At 41.2% G+C, this 22,119-nt stretch overlaps 1 protein-coding gene across 12 annotated transcripts in view; it reads left to right on the top strand.

Moving 5' to 3' along the window:
* WNK2 (WNK lysine deficient protein kinase 2) overlaps window positions 1-22,119 on the top strand; it is a 162,247-nt gene that overhangs the window by 38,750 nt on the left and 101,378 nt on the right. For all 12 annotated transcript variants that reach the window (XM_075321285.1, XM_075321293.1, XM_075321284.1 and 9 more), the window contains exon 3: window positions 21,918-22,090. In XM_075321285.1, coding sequence (XP_075177400.1) covers window positions 21,918-22,090 — 173 coding nt within the window. The remainder of the gene's footprint in view (window positions 1-21,917; window positions 22,091-22,119) is intronic.

Raw genomic sequence — 22,119 nt, 5'->3', positions numbered from 1 at the left:
CAACTTGTATTTCTTTTCAAACATTCTTTGATAAGAGCAAATGTGGGATCTAGGAGATCAGTTTGGCCTAAGTCTCCTGCTGCCAACACATCTCAGGCATTGACTGTTCTCGGGGCGACACCGAGGAGGACCCTGTGCAAGTGTAGACGGCGGTTGAGTCCCCCCCCCCCACTGTTCTATGTTAATTGTCCTTGTTGCCAGAGTAATGGGTTTTTAGGTATCAAGCACGCTGTTAATGTATGTAGTAGACTTACTGTTGCCGCTAGTGAAGTGCGGCTCCTCGATTTATAGCAAAGCTGGGACCAGGAAGCGGCCAGCCCCACCTAGCCTTCAGATAGGAGCAGCGTGAGACCAGATGTTGGGTGGAGGAGGAGTGACAGATGGCCACTGGATTGGGTAGAGAGACGGCCTTGTAGAGTTAGTTCTGCAGAAGGGTTCATGGTCCTAAAATGCAGCATGGAGTAAGGGCCGGTCAAACAACCCTGAGATAACCTCCTACAGCTCACCCCGACTTGTCAAGGAGTCCTGAGGTAACCTCCTAAAGGTCCAGAAGTTACGGCACGCTCAGACGGGCTTAGGGAAGTCTTCAGATTATAGAGCCGTTGGGGCTCAGAAGCGGACAGTGGTGAGAATACGAGTGGGGGAAACTGAGGCACCGGTGCCTGGCAACTTGTGGACTAGTTCCAAGATGGCGGGGAGTGGGTGAGAGAGTATTCCTTAGAAAACCGCAGCAGAACCGTGAGAGAGAGGCCTTGTCTGTTACGGTGAAAAGGAAACTAAACTGTTCAACTTTGGTTGGTCTATGACAGAGATCGGCTGCAGGGGTGATGGACACCGACCCGAATAAAATAGTGTCACACACCTCCGACAATCTATATGCACGCATATATCATATATATATATATATATATATATATATATATATATATATATATATATATATATATATATATATATATATATATATAATTATATATATATATATATATATATATATATATATATATATATATATATATATATATAATTATATATATATATATATATATAATATATATATATATAATTTTAAACATATACACAGTATACACAGTACAGTATATATATATATATATATATATATATATAATATTATAATATATATATATATATATATATATATATATATATATATAATTTATATTTATAATTAGTACAGACCAAACGTTTGGACACACCTTCTCCTTCAAAGAGTTTTCTTTATTTTCAGGACTCAGAAAGCTGTAGATTCACATTGAAGGCATCAAAACTATGAATTACCACATGTGGATTGAAATACTTAACAAAAAAGTGTGAAACAACTGAAAATCTGTCTTATATTCTAGGTTCTTCAAAGTAGCCACCTTTTGCTTTGATTACTGCTTTGCACACTCTTGGCATTCTCTTGATGAGCTTCAAGAAGTAGTCACCGGAAATGGTCTTCCAACAGTCTTGAAGGAGTTCCCAGAGATGCTTAGCTCTTGTTGGCCCTTTTGCTTTCACTCTGTGGTCCAGCTCACCCGAAACCATCTCGATTGGGTTCAGGTCTGGTGACTGTGGAGGCCAGGTCATCTGGCGTAGCACCCCATCACTCTCCTTCTTAGTCAAATAGCCCTTACACAGCCTGGAGGTGTGTTTGGGGTCATTGTCCTGTTGAAAAATAAATGATGGTCCAACTAAACGCAAATCGGATGGAATAGCACGCCGCTGCAAGATGCTGTGGTAGCCATGCTGGTTCTGTATGCCTTCAATTTTGAATAAATCCCCAACAGTGTCACCAGCAAAGCCCCCCCACACCATCACACCTCCTCCACCATGCTTCACGGTAGGAACCAGCCATGTAGAGTCCATCCGTTCACCTTTTCTACAAAGACACGGTGGTTGGATCCAAAGAGCTCAAATTTGGACTCATCAGACCAAAGCACAGATTTCCACTGGTCTAATGTCCATTCCTTGTGTTCTTTAGCCCAAACAAGTCTCTTCTGCTTGTTGCCTGTCCTTAGCAGTGGTTTCCTAGCAGCTATTTTACCATGAAGGCTGCTGCACAAAGCCCAGCGTCCTTTCCATCCTACACAAGGACAAAGAACATTGTGAGCGACCATTTATATTATTTCTGATGATGTCTGACATTACACCTCCTGAAGGTGCCGGTGGCATCAGCATCACGTTAACCAGGTGTAAATGTCGTTTTGTTTTCCTGATTTTGGTGTAGAATTCATGCATTCCTGCTCTTCTCCATTCCTGAGATACAGCCCTCTCTCTTCCCTGTATGTAAAACTATATTTAGCCAAGGGGGTGGGGTCCCCAAGACTTCTGTAGACATTTGAAGACCGTGACCACTTAGTTAAAATGGCTACATTTGCATAAGTTGAGGAGGGTCGATCTCTGGAAAGAGGTGGCACGGGAGCAAAAGGGACACCAGGCCAGATTCAGGAGTGCAGTTCTTGATTTTGTTTCTCCCCCAAATTGTGGCAATGCCGCAAAATGATTGACACACCAGGCGTCCAAAATATAATATCTGCAGCTTGTACTGAGCAGTGTGAGATCTCCGCAGGGAGGAGGGGCACTGAGGAGCTGACTATCGGGCTGGGTGGACAGTGACGGATTTAAACATTTCTTGAAGGGTTACACCGCCATTCTGAGATGTATTTCTACCGTAAATACTGCTTTCTTATCAGGTCTAAGATCCATTTAATAATGTAGGCGGTTTGTGCTGTGAAATCTGGTGACAGATCTGCTTCTTCGTCTGTATAATATTAGAACAGGAATCTTTAACCCTTTGTGCTCTTGCAGTGTAATGAACCGCCGCTGAATTAAGCCGCTGTAGAACAAGGTTTATAAATAGAAAATGTCTTTCCCACCTCTGGCGGGGAGCAAACAGCCCCTTCTATCAAAATTTCCAATCGCCACCTTGTATTTTAAGCGCTGGATGTGTTTGGCTATCCTTGCGGGTGGAGGAGAAATATCTGCAGTCTCACATCTTGTAGCTGCTGGCAGCGTTCCCAGCCTGAGAGGTTCCAGGAGCTGCTAAATATTTGATGAGTTTATCTAGATAGCAGGCAAACATTTTATTACTTGGGAGGGAGGAGGGGAGGATGGCGCACACCGTGTATACGGATGCAGGGTGACCTGTATCCAGGCCCAGCGCCGTGTAGCCACCACGCCTGATCGTACGCCGGCTTTGTATATTCACAGACCTGTGATAATGAGGTTCTGCAACATATAGACTATTCGAGGGCAATGAAATAAAACCCGCAAGTGACTGGATCATGATGGGAAGATTTTGTTTTCTTGTAAGATTTGCAAAAAAAAAGTGTCTTCTAAATTCCAGCCAAAGTAACATTTTTCTGCTGAAGACCGGTCGTAGGAGATCTCCGCTCTGCAGACCCCGATTGTTACATTTTGTGAAACCTATTAAACCAATCTCTACCATAAAGCTCTATCTGGGGATCTTAGGTAAGGAGCATTGTTCACTAAAATAAAAAGTAAATTGCCTATTAAGACGTCTTTTCTGTAAGTTTCTACACGCGGGAAGGAACGTCTTAACTTGTCTGCCGTCCTACACTTTCTAGAACCATCGATCCCGAGGGTCCAGTCACTGTGCAGAACCGGCAGCTGCTGATGTAGAATGAATTCTGACAGTAGCACAATCTGCCCATCTGCAGAAAATGCAATATAAGGACAAAGATGGTTAATTTTTTTTTCATTATTTATTTAAAAAAAAAAAAAAAAAAAAGCCGCATGTGGTTCCTCTTATTTTAATACACAGCCAAGATAAGTGCACGTCTGGGGGCTGCAGCCTGTAGCTGTGGCTTTATCTGTGCTGGGTATCATAATATGGGGGGGACTTACACCTTTTTATTTATTTTTACTGTATGATAGATGCACACAGCGTCTGTGATTGGTTGCAGTCAGCTGCCACCGAGTGTGGGGTTGCGTCTGACTGCAGCCAATCACAGATGACGGTGGGCGGGGAAAGCCGTGCATATGCAATGAAGGATAATGAGCGGCCTCGGATGGGAATGAGCCGCCAGGAAGCAGTTACAGCTGTGCCGGAGCCTTGGTAAGTATAATGCTTCATTCTTATTTTCTTTATTTCCCGAGTGCCGGATCCGGATCATTAGTTGGAATTCCCTGAGAATCCGGAGTCCGGCACCCGGGTACGTTTGAAACCGGGGAGGATTTGGACTTTTACACTCCAGGTCCATCCATCACTAGACATGAAAAGTTAAAAATTTAAGTTTTTTTTTCTATGAAAAATTACACAGTAAATTTTAAGCACTTAATAAAGGACTAAAAACAAAGGGAAAGAAATAGCGATACGGCTGCTGCAACGCAGAGCGACAACCATGGAAGAAAAAAAAAAGGTTGACAGGTCATTAAAGGGCCATATATCTGCCGCGCAGGAATGAATAGTAACCTGGTTGTTAATCCTCCAGGTGCGGGATGGCGCATAGTTTGCAGTCGGATGGCGGCATTTTATATGGCTAGGCCTAAAATGTATTAATGTGCATTTTGTTTATAGTATACTCCTCGCGGGAAGGACGTATTACGAGGCCGGCATTTAGATGACTCTTTTTTTTGCAAAGTTATAAAATTGATTTGCGGCCTTCCTCAGGCAGTGTGACCTTTTTACGGTTGGCTCAAGGTTTGCGCCTATTTCCAATGTTAGCCGCATCTTCTGCATTTGTCTTTCATGGGCAGGGACAATCACCCTTGGAAAAGTATTTATTGCTCCTTTAACTGATGCTGGAATCAATTTTAACTTCCATCTTTTTTCCCTTCTGCTTCATTTCCTTGTCTAATTGGTTTATTGTTTATGATATGGATTTTGCTGCAGAGTTTCTCTGCTCTCCGCGATTCTGTAACCAGGGAATGTGCTTTATGTATCAAACTAACACACCAGATGGTAAGTGTAATAGGCGGCGTTCACCGATCCATAAAAGTTGTTTATTTTGCTTTCTCAAAACCATGGACACATGAGGACGCGGTCCGCGGTGTGGATAACAGATGTTTCGCCAACACTGTGCTTCAACTGAAGCTTGACTGGTCAGATAGCACCTGTTGAAGCGCAGTGTCTGGCGAAACGGCTATTGTCCATGGAGCTGACCGCATCCTCCTGTGTCCATGGTTTTAAAGCAAACAGGTTTTTATATCTCTCTCATCCTGTAGACCAGAAGTTTGATTTAGCACAACCCCTTTTACTCTTTTAATGTAGAAATGTTTATTTTCTTGTTTGTTTTTTTTTTTACTATTCAAGCCCTATTTTATAGGACCAAATCATGTTCTTATTAATGGACTCTCGCCTTCTGCTCATATTAAAACTCCCTCTGAAGGGATATTCTCTTTATAAATGGGTATGGTTAGATGGTTCTTGTAAGTACAAAGAATTTTGCAGTTTACTGCTTCTTGAAATTTTGAGCCGTTCTTGAGATATTAAACATTTTCTTTTGTTGCCTTGGAAACCGACCACCACTGCACAATGCTTACAAGCTCTTTTCTAATGAGCTTGTAAGCACTTTCAACTGGCCAGGATCGCTGGAACTCAGTATCTTCTAATATCGGTCAACGCTTCAGTGCGGTAGATAAAAGCTAGACGGTGGTGGTCGGTCTCCTAGGTAATGAGCTGTAAACAAAAGTTTTTAATATCTCAATAACGGCTATAAATTTTAATAATCGGTGAATTGCAAAATACCATTTATTTACAAGTACGATCCAATAATATCCATCTATGAAGATGAGAATAATGCTGTAATATCGGCATTTGAACCTCGCTGCTGCCAGAGCAGTTGTATTGCAGCGTTTTATTGGAGACCTGAGCATTTTACTTGGTTTATAAAGATGGAGTTCCATTTATGTTGTTAAAACCTTTTACTCCTTGTAATTGCGCTCATCATTTACTGCACTGTGATAGTAGAGTAATAACCGCAATAAATTTAGCTTTCAGGGACTATTCAGACCTGTAAAATATTTTTGTTTTTGCTTTTTTTTTATTTATCATATAAATTAATAACTAAAACAGTTAATGTATAGGCATTTCAACATATATCTATTGTGAATCTTTGCTTGTACACAGCAGCAAAGCTAAAAAAGAGCTGCAGTGTAAAGCATGTAGGAGGGAAAGGATAGCTCTGGGATTGTCTGCAGGTAAGCAGATTGTGTTTTTTGTATTGTGTTCATGTAGATGTTGCACTTATGCACATAATGATAAAAGTTGGCTGTTCATGTTAAAGGGGATGTCCAGAATGATGATATCCTGTTATGATTCAGGGACCGAGGAGGGAAAAAAAAATGCAGAATCCCAAATGGTAACAGAGTGGCTGGAACCTTAACGGACTGCAGACCTAATCCTGACACACAACTAACAGTAGCCATGGGACGAGCCTACGATGACCTAGTTGTCTCTGCACAGCCGGAGAAATAAATATTCTCACAGATAAAGATAGAAAGCTAATCTCCCTCAGAGCAGTCCCCAAAGATAGATAGCCAACCACATGTAAAGGCTACGGTGATATAGAAAAACACAATACAAATCTAGAAAACAGATTCAGCAAAGATGAGGCCCAACTTTCCAACTGTCTGCAACTGTAAAAACCCTAATATATACCAGCACTTCTGATATGGAAAAATCCTGAGGTCACACAACCTCTCCCCCACTGTATCAGCACTCTTATGTTACTGGGATCCAAAAACACTAATATAGATGAGGGACTGAATTAATACCAAGCATGACAAACACAATACCTTGCAGAATCATGGAGCTAAGTATACAGACACTCCCAGCAGGGAATGATTCCATTCCACCAAGAAATCCACAGAGACAAAATAGGAATCAAACAATAGTATCAAAGCAGAAAAAAAACAAGAAAGTGGCAAACAAACAGCAGAGGTACAAAGACCACTTATCTGAGAGGAGTTCTGGTAGTGAGCAGGGCTGGTTACAGAATGTCCTTTACACACAGGAGACCATTGACCACCGGCAAGTAACAAGAGAAAACTACTCGGTTATATAGTCCCAATCTGACCCTGATTGCCAGTCCTCTACAGGTGTGTGGTTTTCATTCCACACATCAACTGCACCACCAGCACTGACCACAAGAGGGAGCCCCAAACTGGAAAATGTATTTACAATAATATCCTATGTATATGCAATCAATGCCCAACACATAGCTTCTCCCATGGTCGCTGGCACTACACACTGTACATTGCTGGAAAACTGCAGTGCAATATACCATATAGTTACCATTCTCAGTACTGCAGCTCAATTCCTACTGAAGTCAATAGAAGCTGACCTACAGTACCTGATAATGGCCACAACACAATGCATGGCACTATGCACAAATGGCAGCCGCAGGAGCTGCTAACAGCCAATTAGTGGGAGATGCCGGATGTTCATCAGTACAGCAAGGTGTGGGGACATGTCCACTCCCACATAGAACATATGGGATTAATTCTAAGTGAGAAAGAAAGAAAAACTAACACTTAATCCAGCCCCTTTTCAGCCAGGACCTCCTGGTGTGGACAGGTAATTGCATTGGTTATCGGCTGGGAAACAGACACAAGTTCTGGGATCTGTATATCCAGGGATTGAAATATGTCAAATGTGTTAGCTGTGCTGAATTTCAGAAGATTGTCCCAGACTTTTTGGCACCAGTGGTCAGTGATGAATATTGGGGTTTGTATTGATAGAATATTTATGGGAGACATATTTTCTGCTTTGCGATCCCAAGGGAAAGAACTTGGATCTTTTTATATAACTGTGTGATCAGCCCCAAATTATCAATTAAATGAATGATGCTATCCATGCCATGTTTCATCTCTATAGAAAGGTCAAATCATCATGGATTACAATATCTTCCACCTGGGACCTCCAGGGCAAAAGATATCCTGAAAATTGGGGATCTCATAATTTTCTAGAGACAGAAGCCAAATTCCATAATTCAACCTGGTATGTGTCACCAGAGAGGAGGTGTGGGGGAGTGACTGTTCTGTAATACATACAGAAGTTTGAATTGACACCTTGTTCAATGCCAGGAAAGTGCATTGCTGTGTAATATGGTCATACGATTTATTGGCATTCTTCCCTCTGTAAATCTGAGCCATTTCTTTGATCCAGGTGTAGTGATTTTCTTTCATTAGTCCTTTTTTTTTTTTTTTTTTTGTTACGTAATTGTATATACTGACGACACTGCCTACTTTTTAGGATAAAATATATAAAATTTAATAGCTTTGTTCCACTTGCTCTATATCCACATCCCCGAAGCCATATGCTACTTAAAATGGGTGTCCACTGGACTTGTATAAACAATTTGTGGTGGCAGCTATTAGTTTTTCTTGGGTTATTGTGGAGCTTTGCAGTAAGTATGCCAAGGTATATGTAATATATATATTCCATGTGATGGAATTGATTGTATACATACTATACCCTCACTGTCATCTCCCCAATAATTGGCGTGGAAACAGCTGCAGCATCGTCCATTAATCGCCGGTCAATTGTGTAATTTTCCTGACGATTGGGGGCAGTGGAGTGCTGTTCGTGACATATTGGGGGGAATATCTGTATTATCTCCCTGGCTGTCTCCTTGAAGGAGCCTCTTCTGTATCAGAGCTTCTGGCAGTAAAATGGAGGCATCATTAACTCGCCCACTCTCTATTGATAATGAGCTTATCTTTTCCCAGTTTTGTACAGAAAAACTTTTAAGTGACAGGAAATATGATCTTATTGCATATTCATCAGCCTATAGGCGCACGGGAAACTTGTCCACGACTAATCCACTGCAAAATCAGCAGATTTTAGCTGCAGATTTTGGTGCGGAATTGTTGCAGATTTTGCATTTTGTGTTGCAAAGACTGATATCCGTGATGGTGAATTCTGCACAAAAGAGAGAACAGGCTGCAGATTTTAACATTTTCGCAGGAAGTCTCCATATAAAAGTAATCTAATCTCCTCTACTCGGCTGATACTGTGTATTCCAATGCGGATTTTCAGCAGTAAGTTCACCACTAGTGCGGAGTGTGAAAGCTGGAATATTGCAATTTTTTTAAATATGTTATACTGTACTATACAAAATTAAATAAAAACGCGACGTGTGCACACGGCCTTACGGTATGCGCACATGGTAAGTATTTGGTGTAGAAGAAACCTACATTTTGCTGTGTTTTTGGTGCAGAAGTTTCCTACTCATTAATAAGTGGAATCTGTAGCTGAAAGAATTGACTTGCGGCAGATTTATATTGTGTTCTAGGTTTATCCTGGGGCACGTTTCATGCCCTTTTAACCCTGCTGTACTGTTCGGGTCAATATGACCCGAAATGATTTTTGAGACCCTGCAGATTTTTTTTAAAACCTAAATATAATATCACAAACCTTAGTAAAGCTTTTATTAAATGTCACCTCCAAAAGCTTCAGCTGCTGCCGACAGATGTATCCGAAGGTTCTGTAATGTTGCACATCTGCTCAGCTGTGTTCAGCCGCTTCTCCATCACAGCACAATCTTCCCCGCATATATATATATATATATATTTATATTATTGGTTATTAATCATTTTTGGATATTAAGACATATGTGTGTGTATATGTATATATGTGTGTATATATATATATATATATATATATATATATATATATATATATATATATATATATATATATATATATATATATATATATATATATATATATATATATATATATATATATATATATATATATATATATATATATATATTATGGTTTTAATATCCAAAAATGATGAATAACCAACAAAAAAATAAATATAATTCATTTAGTGAACACATTGGAATACCATAATTAAAGCTATTGGCTTATATCACTTGTAGCTGCTTATTAGAGGGATTTTTTTTCCACCTTTTGGGGACATATTTTTTTTTCCACCTAAATGTATGTATTTTGGGGCTAGAAATAATTTTTGCACTTTATTTCATTAAATATGTTGCTCCATTTGGCTTTTACAGGTTTGTTTTCCTACATATCCAGTGTTCATGTGGTCCGTAGTCCTAAATCAGCTGAGATGAGGTCAGAAAAAGCAGATCTACAGAGTTACAAACCGTCGCCATGAGCGGACTGATGGATTCTCAGTTAACTCATTCTGCAGCCAGCAATATACACTGAAACACGGAGGCTATACAAAGCAAATAAGGAAAAATGTCTTGAGGAAATCCAATTACAAAAAATGATTTTAACCCCAATGATGTGTATTTTAAGTAAAAAAAAAAAAAGTTCCCAAAGGGAACCGAAGCTCATACACAGTAAATTTTAATAAAATTACCAAAAAATGACCACCTAAACTTTTGTGGTTTCTATATTGGGTGAAGTTTAGTCCATGTCATTTTTGGGTCCGTTGCTTTTATAGTTGATATTTGACCGGCTCTGAGACGAAGGCTCCTAGATATGGAGCTGGCAGAAAGATTTCCAAAATTTTATTATTTAATTTTTTCCCAGTTAAATGAGCTGCTGACAAAGTAAATCTCTATCCTATTGCCTAGATTCAAGGCTGCTCTATCCCGACCATTGAATGCAATATTTTAGTTTGAAGAAGTCCAGGCTGTTTGTTATCCGATTTGATGGGTAATTTGGTGATCGGTGGGAAAGTGGCCGATATGGTCACCGACCATCCAAGGACTTGTGATAATATGGCACTGCGGTCTCCTGTAATAACACCTATACTATATATAATATAATATATATAATAACACCTATAATAACCTATACTGGGCCCGTAATTTCCTACTTTCCTTGTAGTCGTGACCGGCGGCTCCAGGGACCAATCATTAGATACAATGTTGCTATAATATATAGTGTTCTTTTTCCTAAGGGAAGGACTTTTTCTTGCCGGATCAATACTTCTGATGCTTTTTGTATATTTGCTCGTCAGCACCGGATCTTTCTCCATGGAGCCGATCCTTGTTTGGATGATCTGGAAGGAGATCAAGATTCATATTAATGTTCTGAAATTGATAACGCTTCAGACGCGGAGCGACGGCTCGAGCCATTAGTGCCCGGACTGCACCGTGCCCAATGTGATGGATGTGCGCACGCTGCCAGCCCCAAACTATCCTTGGATCCAGATGACCATGGAATCATTTGTAAATCAAAATTACACAGATTTTTGGCATTTTTATTACAAAAATGTTCTTAATATATTGGAATTCCGATATCCTATTTGTCGTATATATTATTTGCAACTTATGTAAGAGACTCTGATATATCTGACTTCAGGCACAAAAGCCCAGTTTTAATTTATATATTATTAATTATTATTTTGTTTCAAGTTGGAATTTACTTTGTTTCCAAGATAAAAGGAGACTAAAGAAAATGAAAATAAGGTGAAACATTGACTCAATATTTCTGATTAGGCTGAGTACAGTAACTCCGCTTAGTAATCATCCGATAGACCGGATCCAGCAGCAGAGTAATCATCCAATAGACCGGATCCAGTAGCAGAGTAATCATCCGATAGACTGGATCCAGCAGCAGAGTAATCATCCGATAGACTGGATCCAGCAGCAGAGTAATCATCCGATAGACTGGATCCAGCAGCAGAGTAATCATCCGATAGACCGGATCCAGCAGCAGAGTAATCATCCGATAGACCGGATCCAGTAGCAGAGTAATCATCCGATAGACCGGATCCAGCAGCAGAGTAATCGTCCGATAGACCGGATCCAGCAGCAGAATAATCGTCCGATAGACCGGATCCAGCAGCAGAATAATCGTCCGATAGACCGGATCCAGCAGCAGAGTAATCGTCCGATAGACCGGATCCAGCAGCAGAGTAATCGTCCGATAGACCGGATCCAGCAGCAGAGTAATCGTCCGATAGACCGGATCCAGCAGCAGAGTAATCGTCCGATAGACCGGATCCAGCAGCAGAGTAATCGTCCGATAGACCGGATCCAGCAGCAGAGTAATCGTCCGATAGACCGGATCCAGCAGCAGAGTAATCGTCCGATAGACCGGATCCAGCAGCAGAGTAATCGTCCGATAGACCGAATCCAGCAGCAGCGTAATCGTCCGATAGACCGGATCCAGCAGCAGAGTAATCGTCCGATAGACTGAATCCAGCAGAGATCCATTGGCAAAAACATTCTGCAGACAGTTGTCAGGTCCATTTAAAAAAAAAAATAAATAAATAATTTTAAGCTGGATCCATTTTTTTTAACATTGAAATTTTGGAAAACTGATCTATTACTTAGCCATCCATTATCTTCCATTTGCAACTGATCCAATGAGCAAAAAACGGATCCATTATAAGAAAAATGGATGGCTAATTATTGGATCTGTTTTCCATAGACTTCATTGTTAAAAAATAATGGATCTAGTGGAAATCCGTTATTTAAAACTGATAAGTTGTGTCTGCAGAACTTTTTTGCCAACAGATTGCTGCTGGGCCCCTTCTAACAGAAGATTACAGAATGTGTGAACAAAGCCTAAATAAGTGTATTATCACCTACACAATGCATTGTTTTCATGGGCAGGAAGGCTGCATTGTGTGGTTGGCGCACGTGTCACTTCATAGATGGCTTTCTTGCTTTTGGAAGAGGGTAATTTCATAACCGTTCATGACCGCACATGAAAACAATGCTCCATGGGAAACACTGGGGGTTTTTTTTCTGCCGTTGTTTCCACCATAATTACATTAGCGGTCTCCTGTTCATTGTATTTTTGCTGCATTTACGGCATTTTTGGTCATAATTTGAGGATATTTTTTTTTTTTATTAGTGCAGAAAATCCGGGATTATTCACTTGCATTTTTTTTTTATGAAATTGCGTCCACTCTGCTTAAACTCTTATTCTTTGTGCACTCGTTGAGTTTTTACAGTAAATTTTTTGTCTGCAAAGAAAGTTTTGGCAGGAAAACGTCTGTTTTATACGGGTTTTTTGATGCAATTTTTTAATGCGGTTTTACTTGCATTTTTTTTTTATTCTCCTTTATTTGATTTAGTGAAAAATGTTGCATAAATGCTGAAAGAATTGTCGGACATACTGACAACTAACGCTCTGATTCAAATTTGAAAGAAAAATAGAAGCGGCCTCTGGATGAGATTTCAGAAGTTTTATTTATTTCGCTGGAACTGTAAAATGCTGCATTTTGTCTACAAAGAAAAAAATGCTGCAAAAATACAGCATGTGACAAAGAGCCCATAATGTAGCAGATTTTCTGAGTGCATGGGCAGCACTCAGAACTTGGGAACATGGCCTAAATAGGTGTCCTCTCTGGGGACGAGCTCCACTGGTGTCCGTCATCCCTGTATAAAGACCTGCTGCTTGTCCCAGCCACAGAGAATGGAGAATATTGGCCAGAGATGAGTGTTCTTGTTATCTGTAGAACCCACCTTCAGGGGACCCCGATATCTCCCATTATGCCAATAACGATTGACCGTCTACAGCCACGGCACGGTGGACGCTCATTATTGTCCGATTCTTTTTTTTTTTTTTTTTTTCTTCAATGTTTCAGCGACCTTTTATTCTGGAATTCCTGGTTGTAGCGATACCTTTGCTGCGGATAATGCTGATTGTTTCCTAGTAAAGTCCCAGCTCCCCAGTAATTTCCTTGTCAGAGATCATCCTCTGAGATTGGATTCATTCTGCCTCTCCGGGTGTCACATTCTTCTATAATTACCCCGGTGTGCGGATCGTGTACCCGGTACCGTGTGTCCTGGAGGGAGGAAACTGACGACTAATCCCTGGTTTTAGATGGGGGTTGTCTTCCACTTTCCCACCAAGATCTTAATTTACTTCTGTACCCACATTCACACACGATTGTCTTCTAGACGGGTAATAAAACTGAGGTCTTTTACTCATTTACATATTGGCCTCATGCCACGTGCATACCACGGACAATGGTTACATACCACGTGCATGCTACAGATATTGGGCACATATCACATGCATGGCACTGCCAATTGGCACATACCGCGTGCTTATATTCTCATTATCTGTACTTGACCCAATCTCACATCCTAAAGTCGCATTGCTCACCAGTCAGTCCAAACAAGTCGCATCCACCTTTATTGCCAGGCCGACCCAGCACGTCACCACTATATGCCCCCGGTATGGTAAATTCTGTGACCTCCCGTACAAGTCACATTATGGCATGGAGCTGGACACTTGGTGACATATAGAAGCCTTACCCCACTAGTCCTGTATGTCCGTGGCAGTGGGGAATTGTGCTGCCTGCGCTCCGTCAGTCGTCGTCTTGTTCCGGACACTTCTTTATGATGATGTGACACTGTTACTGGGCAGAATGGTGACAGGTGGTCAGAATACAATGTTGGGGTTTTTTTGGGACGGCCGTCCGTTCATAGATCCTGGTGCTCACCTTTTAGGATGTGGTCGGGGAGATTAAGGACGACCGTCCTGGAGGGGAAGGTCTACCCGAGAATCCGGCGTCTCCCCGGTGGGTCAGTCCAAGCCTCTGTAGTATCTGCGATGGGTTGTTCAGGTTTAGAATAAATGGCTGCTTTCTTAGAAGACTTTTTTTCTTCTAACACCCGTCCATAGGTTGTGTGTGGCATAGCCGCTTAGCCCCATTCACTTCATTGTAGATTAACCCTTGACAGTTGTGGCGCCGTTCTTGAGGGTAAAAAACAGCCGTATATTTCCAATCCGTCCCAACCTCCAAGCTCATCTGTCACCAGATGTCCCTATAAGCTGCATTTTTTTTGTTTAAATAGATTTGTTAGACCTGATGAGCCTGGTGTATTTACTTTGAAAATTCCATGTCAGGTGGGCTGTTTATCTCTGATAGTAAGTTTATATCCATTTCCTCCCAGCTAGCCTGCCTGATCTCTCCTCAGAGTCCCTCCTCCCTGCTGAGATCTCACACTGCTCAGTACAAGCTGCATGGAGCGGAGACTGAACTCACTTGGACTTCTCACGCTTTAGCTGGATTCTATAAACTCTCATTTAACATTTGGATTGTACAGCTATTGACCTAGATCTGATGAGGCTGGTGTACTTACTGTGAAAATCTAAGCTCTATTTAATAATCTATAGAGTGTAAATGATTAGCGCCCGTCTGTCATTGGATTTAACATTGCAAAGTGAAGAACATGAGTTCATTACCACAGAAATGTGGTCTGCGCATTATCTGTAATGGCCTCTGTATATTATGACCACTTTTAGCACTAAGGGGATTATTTATTGTTCCGCCACGTACTGATCCGGGAGCTCCGTAGAGAGATGCAGACATTTAGACCTGACGTGATGGAGCCACCAGATTGGATGCGAGTCCTGTAAAGCCGGTTCCCCGGACTGACGGCTCCGCGTTACCACGAGTTGTAGGACAGAGACTGTTACATTTTGGGATAAACCTTCCTATAGGTATGAGACTGTCTCTGACCCTCGGTGCTATACGAGATTCCTGCACTTTCTAGATCTGGTTCCTCTTTATTTTTTCCCGGCGCCCGGGCTTCATTCATCACCTCCTCCCGTCTCTGCGGAGTTCAGGCAGAGGATTATAATCGCCTGTTTCTCCGCCATTCTCATTACAGATCCATTCTTGCTGCTGCATAGTACCGCTATAAAACCCGGCATCTATAAATATACCACCGCTATTGTGTAACAAACTACATCCTTTTTTCAATATTTTTTTTTAGGTCATTGCTTGTGCTAAAGGCAAAGTGTTAGACTGTCACTGGCTGATGAGGCTGCGCTGTAGGATTTATTGGATACAGCGGGAGCTCATTTATAAAGTGCCGCACTGCCGCTATATACTATATTCATCAGCAGCATGTGCGATACAGTAATATACTGGTCAATAATAAACCACACATCTCTTATGGAATCTCCTCCGTTATTTATGGAGATGTCCGGCAATACCTTGATCAGCTGTTACTAGTGAAGGAACTGTCCCGAATGTAACTAGCGGGGTTTACCTAGTACCTGATAATCCCACCAGAAGATGTTACAAGTCACGGGTCATGATACAACGGAGGTCCCTGCCACTAGGGAGAGGGGGGTTAGGGGGCACCTCCTGAACTGAACTCACCTCAAGCTGACTCCTGAGTTCCCTAGCATCCTTATATAGGTTCATGCAAACTGTCGCCGATACCTCAGCTAGCCCTACACTCACCCTGGCTAGTGAGCAGGCCAACATGATCACTAGTCTCGCCACTACACTAGAGAAACACAACGGAAGGAAAAAAAACAGGGGAAATAGACATGCAAAGGAAAAACACTCCATGCGTCTTCAGAGCAGGCAACACCATCGCTGCATACAACACGACAGCCTTCTTCCAGAGCAGGCTCCTTCCAAAGTAGACCACATAGACATGAGGATTCATCTGTTATCACAGGCATCTTGTGATCAGATCACATGACTTAAATAGGGAAGGGAAGTGATCCCAAAGAGCCACACCTGAGATTGACAGCTACAGCCAGCAGTCAGGCAGGAAAGGGTGCTTAACTTTTACAGCACCACAAGCAAGGAGATGTTATCAAATATCAGTAGTGAAGCTGCCAGGGGCTGTGACCATCTGACACCAGATTCACCCGGGGTCTCCCCCGAGCGAGATACTCATGACAGAAACCTGACAATAAGCGCTCTACTTTCTTCTTGCGCCACAACAAAAAATTAAAGGGGATGTTTGGCTTCAGCAGAATTTTTCCAAGCATCCTGGATGATGTGACAATAACCTCCTCGTCTGGTATCAACCTTGCGCAGGTTGCTCCGGGGGTCTTTGCTGGAATAAGGAGCAATGGCATCCTGTTCTTCAGTCATCTGATTGTTGGCGCTTTGTTCCACATCGTCCAATTACAAGCCTCAGGGGTCAGGTGACTGAAGACCGCGAGGTCATCCAGGTGCTAGAACCGGAAGGGCAGCCTGCGGGAGATCCACAGGGGGGGATGGCAAGCGAGTGCCTGATATTTTTGTTGCAAATATCTTTCAGAATCGTCTGTCCTGTGTGTACTTGAGGAATAACACTATTTTTGGCCATTATGTGACTTATATTTTGCTTTTTACCCAGTTTTCCCCTTTAGGCTCCACCGCTTCTTTGCAATTTTGCTATTTCCATTGTGAGCTGATTGTATCGGAGACATTGTAGATAGAAGGAAACTCAGTTCAGCCCGCAGAGAGGGATTTCGGCTCTTTCCGTTAATGCACACATAAAAACAGCACAGAATTTACCGAGCCCCATCCCCCACTCCCTTTTGGGTAACATTGTTATCTCGCTACAGTTGTCTCCATTGTTGCTGCGTCTCCCTGTAATTTGATTATTTGGCAATCAAGATTTGGAGATCTTTTCCTTTTATTCCCCAAATTCCTTACTGGGGTTCTTGGTGACAAAAGGGAGAACCCTGACTCCTCACCTTGGCTCCACGTTTCTAGGTTTTGCCACCGGCGGACACCCAATATCCAGTCTGGAGAGATGCATAAAGCAAGCTCCGGACATCTGCTATCAATGTATTGCCTTTGTGTGTGACACTTTTCGTCTTCCCCGCACCTTCTCCGCATTCTTGAACATATTCTTAAGTCTTTAAAGACCTTTTCTCACCGCGTTCTTACCAGTCTTCGCTGCTGACATGATATTGTTTGGTTTTTCGGGGCACCGCCGGCTACAGATCATTTTGTTTCTTTCCTGGAGACCTTTCGCCTGTTTTCCACTTGTGCGTTCCCAGGAGGAATCTGTGGCTCTTTAATTTGCTGGAGAAATCTCCGCACATCTGTCCATTGGGGCCTCGGTGCTGGAACAGCCTGGATTAAATGAATAAATCACTTTGTAACCTCTGATGATTTAGCAGATGCTGTGGTCCTAGGAACTTCTAACAATACCGTTAATTTGCACTCTGCAAGCAAGACACAATGTTTCTTTTATTAACCGATAATATTATTAGTAGCTTCTTTTTATTGGACAGATTTTGGCAGATCGGATGTCAAACCACTGCTACCAACTGTAGCTTTGGAAGTCCTGGAGGCCATAATATTAAGTAGATGCTCCCATGTAATGGGGACTTTTTTTATCCCCCCCCCCCCAACTCAAATATTTGAGTGCAGTAATTAGTGTAGCTGGACCTCAAACCCCTGCAATCTTAGTGTCCTCCTTCTTCCAGTCAAGTTTCGCCGTGTCTACAGTGTCCTCAGGGGTTTGGGTACAAAGGGATATTCATTATGTCATATTATTCATTCACACCTGATATCCTATGTTTCAGATCATTGTTGGTGGGCAAAGAAGACGCTTCTATAACTCATTAAAAGGCCACAATGCTTCTTCAATCCCGTTGGATAATTAAGGTCCTGGTTTTAGACTATATTAAAAAAATAGAGATGTAAAAAGGCAAATCTGCCCCGTTCTGTAGAACACATTTTAAACATTCACTGGTTAATATTTAATTACGAGGTTGACATACTCTTAAAATAACCTTTTAAATATCCATAAGCATATGGCCTATATTTACCTAAGCATAAAGCCGGCAGGATTGGATTTAAGTATGTGGAGCGCCCTCGGCAAAAATATTAAGCACTTGTCTCTAATTCCAACACCATTTCTTGGAAGGAGGATAAAGCAGAAGATCTGGTAAAAAAAGGTTACATGGAAATAATGTAAAAAAAAAATTGTGTATCATAACTGGGAAGTAGTAGAACAATTGCAGGAAAGTGACTATGTATCGTGTAGAAGAGACATTAATGTTCAAGAGTTACTGATCAAAAATTGAGCGTCCAAAATGACTCCCAGCCGGGACAGTGACGCTTTTGACCACTGCATGGAATTAGGACTACTTTAGATTTTGACCCTTTAAACAGTTTCTCTGCCCAGATAACACCTATTTTATATGGGAGATGATTTTTTTTTTTGTACAGGTTAAGCAGCGACCATGTAGTGATTACACATTGGGAAATTCTGGTATTACATGGCGAGTTTTTTTTTGTTTTTTTTTTAAATACACCATTACCCAAACATAATAGATTTTGGGTCCGTCCCATAGATAATGTTTGATATTCATTGGAAAGTCAATTTTCCAAGGACCAGAGAGGTGTCTGTCCAACTTTTACGGAACTTTAGAACCTTTAAAAATTTTGGAGCCTTTCTACCTCCGGGCAATTTACAATATTTGCTTTATGGAGCTCATGACTGCCATATTAAATGCAAAGCTTAACTCAGTTGAGACAATTTGGGCACCTTGGGACTATTTCTGGTCTCAATAAAGCAGATAGATCCTTCTCTTCCTCCTTTTGTTTTCCTCAGTCCTCTTCCTCTTTCCTCCTTTGTCTTCCTCTTTCCTCCGTCCTCTTCCTCTTTCCTCCGTCCTCTTCCTCTTTCCTCCTTTGTCTTCCTCTTTCCTCCTTTGTCTTCCTCTTTCCTCCTTTATCTTCCTCCTTCCTTTTTTGTCTTCCTCTTCCTCCTTTGTTTTCCTCCTTTGTTTTCCTCCTTTTGTTTTCCTCCTTTGTTTTCCTCCTTTGTTTTCCTCCTTTGGCTTCCTCCTTTTGGCTTCCTTCTTCCTCCTTTTTCTCTTTCTCTTCCTCCTTTTCTCTTTCTCTTCCTCCTTTTTGTCTTTCTATTCCTCCTTTTGTCTGTCTCTTCCTCCTTTTGTCTGTCTCTTCCTCCTTTTGTCTGTCTCTTCCTCCTTTTGTCTGTCTCTTCCTCCTTTTGTCTTTCTCTTCCTCCTTTTGTCTTTCTCTTCCTCCTTTTTGTCTTTCTCTTCCTCCTTTTTGTCTTTCTCTTCCTCCTTTTTGTCTTTCTCTTCCTCCTTTTTGTCTTTCTCTTCCTCCTTTTTGTCTTTCTCTTCCTACGTTTTGTCTTTCTCTTCCTCCTTTTTGTCTTTCTCTTCCTCCTTTTTGTCTTTTTCTTCCTCCATTTTTGTCTTTCTCTTCCTCCTTTTTGTCTTTCTCTTCCTCCTTTTTGGCTTTCTCTTCCTCCTTTATGGCTTTCTCTTCCTCCTTTTTGTCTTTCTCTTCCTCCTTTTTGTCTTTCTCCTTTTGTCTGTCTCTTCCTCCTTCCTCTTCCTCATTTTGTCTCTCTTCCTCCTTTTGTCTGTCTCTTCCTCCTTTTGTCTGTCTCTTCCTCCTTTTGTCTCTCTTCCTCCTTCCTCTTCCTCCTTTTGTCTTTCTCTTCCTCCTTCCTCTTCCTCCTTTTGTCTGTCTGTTCCTCCTTTTGTCTGTCTCTTCCTCCTTTTGTCTGTCTCTTCCTCCTTTTGTCTCTCTCTTCCTCCTTTTGTCTGTCTCTTCCTCCTTTTGTCTGTCTCTTCCTCCTTCCTCTATCCTCCACAATTGAATATAAAACTTAGAAGATGTGTCTATAGTGTTAGAACAGATTGAGGACAGTTGGTCTTATGACAGCGCCTAAATAAACAAATGATCCGATCTGCTCATCACAGTTTCACTCCTTTGCGAAATCTTGACGTTTGTATACTTTTCATGAATTTTGAATTTGCTCTTCAACTTATAAATAAATGTTATTGTTGGATAATTGAGTTTGTTCATTTTATTCAGAAACTAGAAGATTCATCCCTTTCCTCTTGTCTTTTTATGTCGATGATATGATGCTCAGGAGCGGCTCCTCTACAGTTTTTCCATTAAATCTATATAATCCAATTCCTCTACGACCCTTTGTAATCTGCTATAACGTTTTTCAAGGTGACCTTCAGTGGCCCCCTCTCCAGATCTCAGGACGCTCTAGGTGTAGATGTCGGGTCTTACAATGATTCCCTTGTGTTTCCTATATGCCCGACATTGTCTTTTATATTTGTATTTTTGAATTGTCTGTTAACGTTCTACAAACTTAAACAAAAATTTAAAACAACATAATAACAAAATAGGAAGAAAAGTGTCTGTCTCCTTAATCAAAGAACATGTAAACAGTAACCCCTCCCACCCTCAACATTTTTGGGGGATGAGTCCTAAATTGGACTCTACAAAGAAACAACATATCTGTTTTTAAAATAACAATTGTCCGTTGTGCTGTGACATTATTTCCATGTAGTATTTCTGGGGGTTTGCGCAGCTTAATACCATTTGAGGTTTACTTATGTATTTAATTTTGAGATTTTAACAGCTCATATAATCTGAGTGAGTAATGGAAGGGATTGATTTCTGGTAATAAGTATTCTGTAAGATTCTTTAGTTTCCCTGTGCGGTAATTACTTTGGGGTTTGGGGCATTGGATCCGCTGCCTCGTAAAGACTTACTCTATTTTACTGCGTATAATGCATAGGACGTATCGGGGAAGACAACGCTTTTATGGATCTTGTAAATGTCACTGGTTCCAGAATGTATCTCCTGCGTCCTCCATACTGGAAATATCTGTGGACTTTGTACTTCTTGTTATTGGTCGTATTCTGTAAAGGATTTGGCTTCAGGAATTTAAACTCGTCTACACTTTTAATGTTATAAAATATTTAATTATTGGTTCATATAATGTAACAAATATTAATCAAACCTTCTGTGACCTTTAGTGAGCAACTTAACCTACCGGCATCATGTTCTGGAGCAGCAGGAGACGCACAGAATGATTACCGTATATATGGAACCAGTTTTTTGGCATAAAAGCTGAGATGAACCAAAAACATTGGGGATCAGGATAGAAAGTGAAGGATATAAAAGATTCAGCTATAAAGTAAGAAAGGGAAAACGGACATAGCCTGAAGCTCCCGGACACTGATTTGTGCTCCTCAAATTCCGAAACTCAGATACTGCTGCACTTTCTGCACCAACACCATGTTATTTGGACACTTCTGGAAGAATCCTTGGAATGTTTATTGTTCCTTTTTCCATTATTCTTAGTTTATTGTTCCTTTTTCCATTATTCTTAGTCTTTTTGTAGCTTGGCACCTCCATGTGTGATGAATAACCATGAAAAATGCAGAGATCTCGATAGTGTTACATGTTGTACATTTAAGGGAAACGGTAACATTCTAATATTTTGTGTTTTATCTTTAGGATCGAAAACTAACAAAGCTCGAGAGACAGAGATTTAAAGAAGAAGCCGAGATGCTGAAAGGTTTACAGCACCCCAACATTGTCAGGTTTTACGACTTCTGGGAATCCTGTCTGAAGGGGAAGAAGTGCATTGTTCTGGTTACCGAACTTATGACATCAGGGACACTAAAGACGTGAGTGGCCTCACTGTAAAAGTGTGTGG

This window comes from Anomaloglossus baeobatrachus, chromosome 8, assembly GCF_048569485.1.
Source record: "Anomaloglossus baeobatrachus isolate aAnoBae1 chromosome 8, aAnoBae1.hap1, whole genome shotgun sequence".
Lineage (NCBI taxonomy): Eukaryota > Metazoa > Chordata > Amphibia > Anura > Aromobatidae > Anomaloglossus > Anomaloglossus baeobatrachus.
Note: the sequence above shows the minus strand (reverse complement) of the source record. Positions and strands in the feature narration are given on the sequence as shown.